The following is a 14270-nucleotide window of genomic DNA, read 5'->3' as shown; positions in this document are numbered from 1 at the left end:
TTTCACTTTCACAACCCCAAAAAGTTGTGATGCTATTTAAAATGTAAATAAAAATAAAATTCAGCAATTTGGAAATCTTATAAAGAGGAGAGGGAACATTCAGCTCAGTTCAAAAGCCTGCATCTCTGATGGTATGGGGATGCATTAGTGCCTGTAGATAAGGTAGCGTGAGCATTTGTATATACAGTTTATAAGTATGTACATGTTTTAGAGTGAAACTTGCTTCAGGGAACACCTTGAAGCAAGGTGGATAAACAACCTACTGCATTGACTACATCAGCATGACTCATAGTAGAAAAGTGTGAGGCCTGAACTAATCTCACTGCAGTTCAGGCCTCCAAATGTTTCATCAACTGAAAACATGAAACCAAAACACAACAAAGAAGAACCAGGAGTGCTGAGCAGCTCAAATCCTCTACCAGACTAGGAGGACAAAATCCTCCAGCAGCTGGTCTCCTCACCTGCCAGATGTTTGCAGACTTTTTTTCTTATATTTGTTATTTTACATGTTTTCTGTGCTGTGTAAAAAATGAGGGTTCATGAGATTTTCAAATCTTTAACAACAACAAAAATCACACATTAGAGCAGGCTCTCTCTCTTTGTTTAACCAACTAAAACATACCAGTAATGATCTGCATTTAGTTAAACAGGACAGATGGAGAGAGACTGTTACAACTGATTACTGTGTCAGCCGTCTTTGTGAGGAGCTGCTGAGTTTTCCTCAGTTTGTTAAGTAGGTGGGGGTTAAGTTAAATTCACCCTGCACCATGTCATCTGTTTGAATGGCTTTGGTTTTGTTTCCTGATTTTTTAACTACACAACTATATGCATACTTAACATTCAGTCACACATCCAACACTGAATCCAGTGTTGCACATGTCTTAAATGTTTCCCTAAAACTTTGCTTCACGTGGTTTCTCCCATTATTTGTCATGGACTGAGATAACATATTAATTCATCTGCATGACTTAAAGCAGATTAAACATCTGTGACAGCTGAACTGAGACAATGCAGCTACTCTAAGAAGGAATGATCGTCAGTGCTCACAGCGAGGGGGGGTACCCTGCGCGTCGATAAGTGAAGCAGAGGGAGCCTGACCATGCGTCACACATTTGACGAGTTGGGAGTGAGAACGTGTCGCTTCTTACAACGACGGGCAAATGATGAGCTACGTGGTTACCCGATGACCGTTGTTTTCGTGTTGTTTTGTTTGTCTTTTTCAGATTTTTTTAGCGATGACGTATCGCGAGTACACTAGAACGCAAGTATGCACAAGTACGCATGTTGACACAGGCCCTCGGAGAGAGTGACATCATTCCTCCATTAAAACAGACAAGCGTTGGAAACTCCTTTAACTTCCCGACACAAATATCCAAACACCAGTGGCGCCTTGGATTACTATCATCCTGCTGTGACTTGAATTTTTGTAAAGCCTACCACATAGCCTACGTTATGGAGTCATCGCCATTATTTATGCCTGTGTGCGTTAATTACTTTGTGGTCATGCCCCGCTGTTTTAGATGTGGTGCCACCAATGACAGAAACAAATAAACTGCGGGGAGTTTGCATCTACTACTGTGTGGATAATGTCACCATGGACAAGACAAAGTGCAGTCTCAGCTCAGGACTGTAGTCAAACTGGATGTCTGTAGCTGTACTGAAAAGCTCAGATTTGTGCATTTGATTTGCTTATTTGCAACAATAAGTCCCACATTTCTTACTCCGTCTACGTGGATCTCTATAAAGTGGTGTCAAACCATATTCGCTGCGTGTTATTAGTCTACATGCAGGAGCACAGAAATTTGTTTCTTAAGGACCCCTGGTCTCATAAGGCACACGATCAATAGTGGGTTAGCGACCCTTTAACTGACAACTCCCACTAGATGCTAAAATCATAACTGTAATATTGTGGAATCTAGCGAAACCAGCGATGACAGAAAACTATTCTAGGTCACACGTATGCCGATAACCCTCTTTTTTAACTCTATGGATGTTGAGGGAATGGGGGCAGGTTTAAGATAGACAATTTACTCTGTTTTATTCATAAATTCATTTCCTCCCGAGCGTTTAATGCCCTTCTTTTTTAGATTATAGAGATTAGATAAAACGTTATTAATCCCTCGGATGGGCCGAATATAAAACAGATATTGCACAGTGAAAAGGGCACTACAGCTCAGTTGTTCCCACACTCCTTGTCCTCCTGTTTCCCTTCCCTCTCCCCTCCAAATCTTCGGTTGTGCAGCGTGAACTCGCTCGGCTTCTAGTTCTTCCCAACGAATTTAGACCATCGTTGGGCACGAGAACGCGTCTCTTGTGGTTGGAGCCCTTATCGTTGTTCCACACACCGAGACGAGCTCTCGTGCTCGTCGCTGGAAGAGGATGCCGTAAGCGTCTGCAGAATGCCGGTGTTGTGCCAAAAAGTGATCGCCTGCCAAAAGCTGAGTTTCAATGTTTCCGTGAGTTTTTTTTTTTTTTTATGTGTAATATCTTTACGTATGTTGGTAAATAGAGTTTGTTAAACAGGGTTTACAAAGGGTTTATATATGAAATTTAAAAATTACCTGTTTTGCAAGTATCTTTATAACTCTGTGTTACTGAACTAACATTATAACCAATATGGCTCTTTTTGTCCACTTAAAAAAGACCGTTAAAATCATCTATGTGAGCGGGAACAGAGTGGGGAGCGCCACGGATCAGAATTCTGAATACAGCATGAAGAGGACAGACAGTAGCTGCACGGACACTTACTGTCTGTCCTTGGGCAAGACACTTCACCCATTGCATACTGGTGGTGGTCAGAGGGCCCGGTGGCGCCAATGTGCGGCAGCCTCGCCTCTGTCAGTGCGCCCCAGGGTGGCTGTGGCTACAATGTAGCTGCCATCACCAGTGTGTGAATGGGTGGATGACTGGATATGTAAAGCGCTTTGGGGTCCTTAGGGACTAGTAAAGCGCTATACAAATTGTACTGGAGATATCAAAGATAGGCACGGCTGTGGCACTGATTCAGTCTTTGAGCACTACGGACACCCCGGTGTGTCGGCCAGAACACCACTTAAGGCCAAATTGTCCCAGAGTATGAAACAAGGAGGGAGCTTGAGGTTCCGTTTGAGGCACTTTATTGTCACCACTCAATTTCTGGGGCTGTAAACACAGCGGGTGTACATAGGTGTGTGTGTGTGGTTTCCTACAAAGGAAATAAACAAGGGAAATAACGATAAATAAAGAGAATAGACAAGTCAAATACTCAAATATAAACATAATACAATATAGTTAACATAATCACATATAAAGATGAGGAAAATATAATACACCTCAAACTGCTCACACTATGCAACTAAACAGCATTAGTGCGAGGTTAAGCAACCGTCAGTACACAAGAACTACTTCCGGTAGTTGTACAAAATAAAAGCGCCCCATTATAATCTACTACGTTCGCTATTTTATTAATCCACGTACCTAATTGTTCGCTACAAACTCCGCTACGTCAAAGTAAACAATCACAAGCACCACATACGACATACAGAGAAGGTCTGATAACACAGGAATGACATTATGGACATACGAGCGACCGTACATGCGTCGACAAAGCTAAACCGGGGTAAGCTAACAACATAAATTAGCATATGAAATGAGGGTGAACTCACGCGTTGCATGCCTGGCCTACCGCTCCAACTATGGACTACATTAGCTCCTAAATGGTAATATACTACAGTACTGACACAAACAAAGGCAAAATATAACACAGGTCACTACTTGTAATTTACGCACACATACCATTCCCCAGGACCAGTGCACCCCCTCCGGACCAACACTGCTCATCGGACATTAAACTGCCCACCTTACTAACCGGATAATGTCACTAGAAGGTGGGCTGGCCCAAACTGACAGAAGACTGAATATTAAATGAACTTATATAAACTTCTAAACACCAGTAAAATTATTCTATGAACTTTGGGCCTTTTATACACAAATACAGGCAATTTACCATTTACTGGTACAACTCCGCGGCTTGCTGACAGACCAATCACAGCACGAGCAAGCGGCCGGATGTAGTACGTTGTACACTGCATCCCATTGGTCGTTGGCTCTATCTGTAGACAGACAGGGAACGCGCTTCTGCTACGGGCTTGCGTCACGGCTTCTTTCCGTGAGGAACGGCTGTTTTATCGTTAATGAACGGTCAAAACAGTTTTCATGAAAGGTTTAACAATAATGTCCCGTAAACGAAGAAGGCGTATGCTTAACTTTGGATGTAGGAGCCATTTTTAACTAATTTAGCGTCGACAAAATGGAGCCCGCCAGCAGCTTTCAACGTCTTGATGTTTGCTTACGTGTGGGATGAGACGCTTGCTTGTATTGTTGAGAGTTTCTACATGTTGGGGTAAGTAAAACAAGGAGCACAGACTGAGAAGGAGGCAGTATTTCAGGCAGTGTTGCCAACTCCCCAGTAAGGAAAATCACTACTGGCTGTCCTAAAAGTCGCTAAATGACGTCATCGCCTAATTTGCATAATTGGTCATGCTAATATAATTGTAACCTACGCTGCTCACAATTCCAACCCTGCTCCTTTATCCGGGCTTGGACCGGCAAAAGTGACCCGAAATAGGCACTCTGATGGAGTTACTTTGTGTGTGTGTTTATAAGTAGTTTTAAACCTTGTGATCCACAAAACAGCATAAGAGTAAAAGAAGAACTGACTGCGTTACAGCACCCGCTGCTTGTTGAGAGTAAAAGCGATATGCGCTTTCAGGTCTGTTTTTAGCGACTTTTTTTTTTTTTTTTAGAAAAAAAGTCGCTAGGGGGTCTGAAAACTCGCTAAATATAGCGACAAAGTCGCTAAGTTGGCAACACTGGTTCCCGTGTAGGGCAACTCCCTTCTTTCACATAATGGTATGCTCCCAGTCAGTTTTGCGATTGGCTGTTCAAATCCGAGCCTGGATATCTAGCATCCAAGTCTGGTTTAACGTCCGTTACAACAGTCTTGATGCATGCTCAATCATCCAGGTAAAATGTTGATTCTGTTCATCAATTACAAGAGCAGCGGAACAGTTAGGTCTCACCTGCAACCGCGAATAAGATGAAGTAGGGAAGCAATGTAGTCCTTAGACGCATCTTGTGTGGCTGTGTGCTCCCCGAGTCCAGCGTCTACAGCTGCGACGAGAAGCTGTTGGTGCTAGTGTTGGACGGATCAAACCAAATATTGATAGCAACGTTTGTATTGATATTGATCGATAATTGAGTTTTGTTTTTTCTCTCCTGTAAGCTTTCATTACCTGTTCGTCCGTCCAATGCCGCTGTCAACACAGAGGACCCGGTTTTATATGTTGTCTTACGTCAACAGGCCGTGGGCGGTGCTAACAGTTAGTTAGCAATCACGTGAAACATGATTGCTAAAGCTGCGGTTGCTTAGGGCAGCAGATTGATGAGAGATCCGTTGACAACCACCAAAAACTGTGTGTTCCCCACTAGGGCTGCTCGATTATGGCAAAAATGATAATCACGATTATTTTCACTGAAATTGAGATCTCGATTATTTGACGATATTTATTTAACAATAACAATGTATTGAATAATGACTTTAAAGATTGTCAAAAAATAATATAAAATAGTGTGCAAATACTGATAACAGTGCAAATGTTTGCAATATAAAAAATAAATGAAAAATGTAAACATCTATGTTTAGTGAACTTTGCAGTGTTGCTCTGTGGTGCAGCTACGACACTGTAGCAAAGTTTACACACTGTGTCTACTTGATCCACGTCTGACTCATGAACCCATAATGTTTCCACACCACTGAAGTTTTTTTTTTACTTTTCTTTTCAACCAACAGCAGTCACTCTCCTCTCCAAATAACTTCTGCTTAGCTTTCCGAGCTTCCTTTGGGTCCTCTTCATCAGCGGTCCCCAACCCCCGGGCCTCGGACCGGTACCGGTCCGTGAGTCGTTTGGTACCGGGCCACGAGAGTTGAGGCTCAGGTGTGAAATGTATAGTTTTCAGGGTTTTTATCGGTTTTCAGCGTTATTTTGTTATCGTTTTTATCGTTTATTCGGTTTTCCTTGGTCTTTTCACGTGTGTTATGAATAAATCTTATTTTTTTTCGGTATCGGTACTAGTTTTATTTTGTTGTATTTATCCGTGACACCTTAAAGGCCGGTCCATGAAAATATTGTCGGGCATAAACCGGTCCGTGGCGCAAAAAAGGTTGGGGACCGCTGCTCTTAATTGTTGTGACACGTGTTCGAAATGCAGAGGTGCGCTCGATTTGCCACGCGGAGCAGCGCGAGAGTAAAGCACGAGGGAGGGGCTAATAATCAGCTCAGTCATTTTTAATGATCGTTGAAAGCCCAGATCGTAATCGAGATTAAAATTCGATTAATTGAGCAGCCCTATTCCCCACTGATATGGAAAAAACCTCGGTGCTGCTGTGGGCATTAGTCAGTGCAGCTGCAGTCTCAGTCGTAGCGGAGGGACTAAAATGTAGGAAGTTTGACAGAGCCTTCAAAGTAAAGTTTCGTTTCGTGCAACATGGTGAAGAAAACTTTAAATTTGAAGGATCTGTTGTTTCAAGGATCCGTTTTGCCAAAAAAAAAAAAAAAGTAGTGAAAGCTACAAGTCCCGATGCTTCGGAGCGCATGTCGCCCGACGTCACATCAACACTCCTACCAGTTTACCACACACATTTGACTCCTCCCTATTTGGTATAGAGTGGTGCGAGTTGTGTGAATTGTGAACATACATTCAGGGGATTCCCACTGAATCTGTGTGTTCATGTTAGAGTTTCATCTGTGACACAGAGCAGCTTGTTTTCATGGATCCTATGACAACACCTTGAATTGTTTCACATAATAATAATAATCTCCGCAGTATTTATAGGCACAATCACTGTGCCATCATTTGAAAACACTGCAATGATTTTCTTGAAGGACATTTAGCTAATCCAATGAAATCTCTCAGGTAACTTTAAAATTAACCTCTTTTACTTTAGGGGGAAGGGGAAGTGAAATATACTTTCTTCATATCCTCTTAACCTCCATGGACACAACTAGTTTTAGAATACAATTTATTTTAACTTGGTTAGGACAGATTTCATTTATCAAAATATTTCTGATCACCTTATTTGTAAACCTGCTGTCACCAAAGTCAACTCCGGCTATACAGAGCTGTCTCAGTCCAGGAGAAATTTTAGAGTGCACAATGTCTTCTTTAATCATTAATCTCAAAGGGACTGGGGTGGCTTTTGTTAGTGTTTTATGACTCTAGCAGTGAATGTTACATCAAACTTCTCACAGAACATTCCATTCTTATCCATAAAATGAGCTACAGCTCAAATCTCTTTGGCTGGCTTCCCACGGCGTCAGGAATCAGTGCTGGATCTTGGAACAGAGTCACAGATAACAGTTCTGATATTTTCTGTTCTGGCTACGAAGGACCAAATAATGTTAAGAGATATATTCTAAAACACTTCTTCAGTAGAGAGTCAGAGAAGAGAAACACACAGATTTACTTGCTAGCAAGGGCAGCTCTCAGAACTCACACCCCAAGAGTGAGTCTCAGAGACTGGCCCTGAGGACTTGCCCAGGTCCTTTATTTATACACTTCAGTGAGGGTTTGTTCCTTACATTGGAATGTGGAGGTGTACAGGTGTGTGTGTGTGTGTGTGTGGCCTTGTTACGTCATGACACAAGCTCCTCATCTCAGGAGGGTAAATCATACCATTAGCATGATTCATCATACCATCATACTCGACTCAAGGCAGGCTCAACTTCACAACAAAAGAAAAATCATCAGCTAGATTCACTCCAAACCAACCGTCAGCTGCACAACACACAACATAACCCTAATATGTTATGAGTTTAATCCCCAGGTCTGTGCTTTTCACTCATTTGGGCCACAGATCCATTTTATCCAGTTTTTCTTTTTTCCCGTCATCATAAAATGTGAGACATGTCATCAGCTATTTCACAAAAGACGTTTGCTCTTATGTATTCAGAGTTGTGTATCTCGGTACAGGATTCACTCACACATCAAAACAGGAAACTCAGTGTTTTAGAGTCTCCACTCTAACAAACTCCAACACATCTCATTCACTCGTGCTAGAATTCAGTCACTTTTCATTAATCTAAGAACGATCAACTAATTTGCATATCAGCTATTAACCCACTAAGATGACAGGACAACAGAAATGCATGTTCAAAATGTTATCACAAAAATAGAATTTCCCTCATACAGTAAATTACTTGTGCTGCATCAATCAAGCAGGAAGCATCTCCCAATTTACTGTATTAACAACTAAATTTATTGTCTGATCACTGGTTGGTCAAACCAGAATCTTTTTTCCCACAAAAGTTAAACTGTTGTCCTGCAACCTAGAGAGTTAATTTTTTTTTTCATTGGATAAATTCAGCATTTGATAACAAGTGTCTGTTAAATTTACCCTATTTTAACACTGATGTGAGATAACAAGCTGATTTTCATTGCATGGGTGTTTGTGTTATTAGGCAGGTTTAATCAATGTCTGTGGAGCTGCATCTCCAGCAGAGCATGTTCTTAAAACTGCCTTTCCTACACATTTCTCTGCTATTATTTAATCATCTTCTCATCACACTAAGTGACTTGGACAAGATGATAAACAGACTCACATGCTTAAGATGTTGTCTAATCTTCATGAGCTCTCTTGTGTTTGGAAGTGTTAGTAGGGTTAATGCCTGTTCTGCTTGTGTGTGTGATTTTGTATGTTTCTTTTTGCAATGTTTCAGACTCCTTCACAATTTTCCCACTTAAGCAGTCAGTTTGGTTTTTCCCAGGTTTGCTAACCCAAATTTTGATTTCCCAGATTAAACAACAAAATTCCTGTGTGTTCTCACCACTCCTCTCACTCTGTTGTCCTCTCCCACTTCAACAGTCCAATAGCAGGCAGTTCTCCTTCAGCTTTGTCCTGTGTTTCACTGTCTCTTCTTGCCATTTTACTCCAAAGGTGGCAAATGTCAAACTCCAACAGTCTCCTCAGTTCTCCTCAAAAGTTTTCTTCACATGCACAGTGAATTTGCAGCTTGTTGGAAACACAGTGCCATTCATCCAATCAGTCAGGATGATGGGTTTGCTCTTCTTCTCTGATGCTGTTTGTCCACACTGCTGCTGCTTGCTGGGAGTCTTTGCTCAGGACTTTGCTGCTGTCTCTTTATCTGCCATGTTATTGCTCTTTGGAGCTGCATTCCTTGTCTTCAGGGAGGAGTGAGAGCTCGCTTGTGAGGTTGAGGGACACATGGAGCTGTAAATAAGTTAACCAGAAACTTGGCCTGAACATTTCCAATGATGTTAAACTATAACTTTCTTCCGACCGCTGCATGTGGAAAATTGATTCAGGTCTGCTTTTCACCTGAAAGTGACAAAACTAAGACATTTTCATTATTATTATCACTGCTTAACCAACACACACATCTCTCTCTCTGTTTTTTGAATTCTCCTTTCTTAAAAGCAGAAAATGAGATTGTAGTTGTTCTTGGCTGATCAACACAAAACCTTTTTCCTATGATTATTTTTCATCTACAATGTAAATTTTGTCTCTTTTTTTACTTTTTTTTTTTCTTTACAATAGCTGGTGACCTGCAGAATCACCGCTCTCACAATCAGAGGCAATTACTTTTACACAGCGCACAAAAACACTGTGACGTCAGACACATTCACACTCACTTTTTTCATCTGCATAAATAAATCACATGGCTGATGATATGTGCCATGGTGATCCATAAATATGATCACAAGTTTATTTAATTATTTTCAACCCAACAAAACAAATAAACAAAAACATGATGCTGATGCTATGAACACTCTACACACATGAGTCAAGATGCAGGAAAACTGCTCACGGAAACTCTGCACATTCCAGTTATCACAGTTATCATAGTCCTGTTTCCCTCTCTTTTATGAGTTCTTAGCCAGCTCCTGATCTGATAATGTGTAGCTTGATCATCAGCTCAGAAAAGACCGCAACACAACCTCACAGTGGTTTCATATTCAATTCAGCTTCTCCATCATGTAGTTTTCAGCTGTTTCATACAGGGTTCAGCATATTAGTTGTTTTCATAGGTGTGCTCTATATCTCAACAATGGCTCATATTAGGATGACAGTTTTTCAAACAGGTCAAATGCCTCTATGCACGTAATTAGTTCAAATATTTACCTATTTTACTTCATATGTCATTGTACTGAATTTGAGCAACCCTAAGCTTAATGCAGATTACTTTCAACAATTATCCACCTCACATCATAACTGACTGAGGTGCCTCTTCATATTAATATTATTTCATCATTAATACCAGTTTACAGGTTGTTATCCTTGCTATTATTAGTATGAATACATTAAAGATAAGTTGTAATTTAGCCTTTTGTTTATTTTACTTTATTCCTCTTGTATTTATATCTATTCAGTCGGGTCTGTTTCCAACCCTTTTTAAACTACTTTAAACTACTTTGATCTTTAATTTTCACTTGGTGAGGGATTATTACGTTCTTCCTAGTCTGAACTGCTCTCTTCACCTGAGCTGCTATCCTATTCTGAGTTACTGTCTTTGTTTCTTACAGTCACGTACAAAATGTCCCTCTTTTCCACACCTCCAGCATGTAGTGCTAAAGCCACTGTTTGATGTGTGTGTAGCTCTGCCTCTACCTCTTGCTCTTCCACTATTCATTCCTCTCCCTTTCTTTTGCATTAGTCCTGCTCCGGCTTGTTGTTTTTCTAAACATTTCTCATCAGGTGTTAATTTTGCTTGTTTATTGTCCATTTTCAAAGATTTTGCTGGGCCGTCACTGGCGCACTTGACTTCAGAGTGGTTTACTGATACGGCCTTCGACTTCACCCTAACGGTGAAGCGGTATCAGTTTTATGAGATGAAACTCAACTGTTCTCCTTTGTCACCAGTACTTGAGCCTCAAGCAAAGAAAACAAAAATGGAAGTAGTTCAGCAGCTTATTGTGCTGTAAAATCAACTTACTTCCAGACACACACACACACATATAGACATTTGTGCGTTAATTTGTCACGAAGTATTTCACGGCTACCTCTAAACACAGTTCCTTTTGGCGAACTTAAACCTATTTTAATTTCTCTGTGATGATCAAAGATGATCCACCAGTGCTGCCCAGTTTGAGGACATTTCCAGTCACATTAATGGGGGACAGGTGTTGGAGTCAAATTGTTAAATGTTGTCATTGTGTTTCTTAAATTTGTAAGTCTTAGTTCAAACTGTAGGATCACAGACATTCATTTGTCTCTGACCACCTCCCCAGCTACTCTGTTGGTGGGGGAGGCTTTATTAGGCACATCCTATCTGAAAGATCTCGTGTGTGGTAAGCTTCCTGCTTTTATGATCCTTTAGGTGAGCAGGAGGTCACACAAACGTGCCCCCATGACACATACATGCACACAGACACACACACACACACACACACACACATTCTTGCACATGCATACATGTGCACACACATACTGCCTTGTTTTTTTTATAACCATAGGGGGATTTACGAGAGGAGGTGCTTGTGTGTACTGTTGTGTAACTGTTTTCAATAAATAGCTGTGAGGAAGGCTGCTTGTTGAAGAAGTTGGGTTGGAGACAAGTGAGGAGCGTTGAGCTCCAAGAGCGTGGTTCCGATCAAGCCTTCCCTTGCTAGCAAGTAAAAGATGTTTTCCTTGTTTCTGTCGTCTAGCGAGGCCTGTGGAAGCGCAGACCCAACAACAGAGATGCAGCTTCAATCAAAGCTGGTATGAAAGTCATCGTTGGATTGGATTCCCTGTAATTATGGACTCTGCCTGGTTCAGTCCATTAAATATGTCAGGCTTGTGTTTTGAACATTGTGCACATGTACAGTATGTGAAACCTTTTGTTTGAAATTTGTTTGGATCTTTATAATAAGTGAGTGAAAATAAATTCACTTAATATAAATTAAATATTGCCCTCTTTAAATATTATTAGTTTGGTCTGGATCTGCCACTGCCCCGTGATAATCGAAGAATACTGTACAGCAATACTGAGACTAAAGAAAAAGTATTAGGAAGAGGGAAACAGTAGCTTCGTCTTCCTCTTTGTATATAATCTGTGTGAGGATGGAGAGATGTTCCTCATCGTCACTCTGCAGGAAGTGTCAGCAGACAGTCTGTTTCATGATTTTATGTTTTTAATCTTGTGGTTAAAACATGTCAGACACAAAGCTGCACATCTCTGTGGATGTTTTGATCTGAAACTTTGTCATTTACTACAAATTACTACAAACAAAAGTTCAGTTACTTCATCCAAACAGTGAAAATCCATCAAAATCAACAATGAAACGATGGAGCTGACCAGTTTAAATTAATATGATGTAAATAAATAAGTCTGACTCCATCAGTACATTCATTCATACAGACTGTGTGAACATGTGGATTTTTGTTGTGATTAATTAGCAACAGGAAAACATGAAGTGGTGAGTTTGTGTCTGTGCACAGATTTTAGAGACTTTTATTTTGAAATAAGCCTGTCTTTCAATAATTTGCTGTATATAAAGAGAACAGAGAAGCTCAGCTTTGTGCTTCTATTCTCCTCCTGTGTGTTTGTGTGTGCAGAGTTTCTACCAGAGCCAAATGTCATCGACTCCTCACTGAAGTCGTCCACCAGTCCAACCACTGGAATCCAGCTGCTGCTCTCTAACTGGTCCACACAGCAGCTCCCTGAGACGTCCTGGAGACTCGGACGATCGTTGTCAGAAAGGAAATCACTCAAATAAGTCAATAACTAATCAGAGACGTCTGATTATCAGACAGTTACAAGGTTGATGGTAACACATTTTATATCCTTGGACTAAACTCAGTCTGCGTCTACAGGATGGCTCTTATTGCATTATTACTGACTTATTATCACCATTTAACCTCTGCTTTATAACTAAAATGCTCAGCAGCAGGTTTTCATAAAGTCAGACTGAAGTGAAAGAAGGAGTCAAATACAATCTCTTTATTGTGTTTATTTAAAGTTCACAGAGGAATGAATCACTGTTTGATGTCACAGCTGTCTGTGTCACTGTGAGAGACAATGAACATAAAAATAAACATTTAAAATCTGAATATTAACACATTTATGGATGGTTTGTAAGATTTATAAGATTAATATCTCATAAATGTATATTTTTCACTATTTTTCACAGGTACAAATGTGTTTTGTAACATGATGGAGATCATTTACTCCATTAATAAACAGCCTTCATCTACAATGTGTCGGATTTTACTTTCTGAGTGAAACACACAGTCACACGTTCATGTTAGAGCACCCTCCACTGTGCATGTCCATCAGTGATTCTCTTCACTGACCCACAGATTTGAAATCAGGATGTCGCTCACATGTAAAACAACATGTGTGTCTCTGAGCAGCTTTTACCAACCACCAAATTCATGAGACTGTAAAACGTTTACTGATGCTTGTTGCAGCTCTGGCAGCAGTCAGGGCTGCAGGTGGGTTGTTTTCACCAGAAGTGACCACTGCTACCAGAAATATGACAGCGTGACAGGTAACAGGTGTGACGTCAACTCAAAGCAGACGATAGTTTAGGTGGTATTCATTTTAAAGGCATTATTCTTTTTCAAGTTTTATTCTTTAATGAGGAAGTGAGTTTGTAATTTGATGCAGCCAAGATGAAGTGGTCTGTGCTGCCATCTACTGACATTAAAGTGCAACAACAGGCTGCCCACCTCTGAGTCTGCAGCACTGAAGGTTTAATGTTTCCACTTCACACAGGATCAGGAGTGCTCAGCTCTTTACAAGAAAATCTGTCACACGTTTTCACTGAACACCACAAAAACATACAAACAAGTTTTATTTCATTACAATCATATACACTCACTGGCCACATTATTAGGTACACCTTCCTAGTACTGAATTTGGTCTTTTTTACTTTCAGAGCTGCTTTAATTCTTCACAGCAGATTCAACAAGGTGCTGCAAACATTCCTCTGATGTTTTGGTTCATGTTGACGTGACATTATCACACAGCTCCATGATGTAAGTGCTGTTTCATCTCAAAGATGGTTAGTTTGTACTGAACTTCAGCACCAATGAACCCACAGACAAAGTAATTGTACAGTCATCATCCTCTCAGAGTGCAGACAGCATTGACTCTCAGTTACTGACTCACACCTCAGTGCTCTGTGGATGAGGTTCAGCCTACAAATATGTACAGTACACACTTTAAATACAGAAGTCCTGTTTCTCATCCATCAGTCACAACATCATCGTACAATCCACACTGATG

The 14270-nt window shown here is 40.7% G+C and overlaps 2 protein-coding genes across 8 annotated transcripts in view; one reads left to right on the top strand and one right to left on the bottom strand.

The window, feature by feature from the left end:
- LOC146521484 (T-cell surface glycoprotein CD4-like) overlaps window positions 1-5328 on the bottom strand; it is a 60298-nt gene extending 54970 nt beyond the window's left edge. The window contains exon 1 of the mRNA XM_085155126.1: window positions 5061-5328. Coding sequence (XP_085011252.1) covers window positions 5061-5112 — 52 coding nt within the window. The 5' untranslated portion in view covers window positions 5113-5328. The remainder of the gene's footprint in view (window positions 1-5060) is intronic.
- LOC146521480 (uncharacterized) overlaps window positions 1-14270 on the top strand; it is a 172611-nt gene that overhangs the window by 110732 nt on the left and 47609 nt on the right. For 2 of the 7 annotated variants that reach the window (XR_014873367.1, XM_085155374.1), the window contains exon 4: window positions 12596-13236. The exons of the other annotated variants lie outside the window; for them this stretch is intronic. Coding sequence is in view for 1 of the 2 variants with exons in the window: in XM_085155374.1 (XP_085011500.1) it covers window positions 12596-12680 (85 nt within the window). In the remaining variant the exon portion in view is untranslated. Of the gene's footprint in view, window positions 1-12595; window positions 13237-14270 lie in introns of those variants that run through there. 7 annotated transcript variants of the gene reach the window in all.

The sequence above is a fragment of the Neolamprologus multifasciatus genome, chromosome 3 (assembly GCF_963576455.1).
Source record: "Neolamprologus multifasciatus chromosome 3, fNeoMul1.2, whole genome shotgun sequence".
NCBI classification, from domain to species: domain Eukaryota; kingdom Metazoa; phylum Chordata; class Actinopteri; order Cichliformes; family Cichlidae; genus Neolamprologus; species Neolamprologus multifasciatus.
The sequence above is the reverse complement of the archived record's forward strand: the minus strand, read 5'-3'. Positions and strand labels throughout refer to the sequence as shown.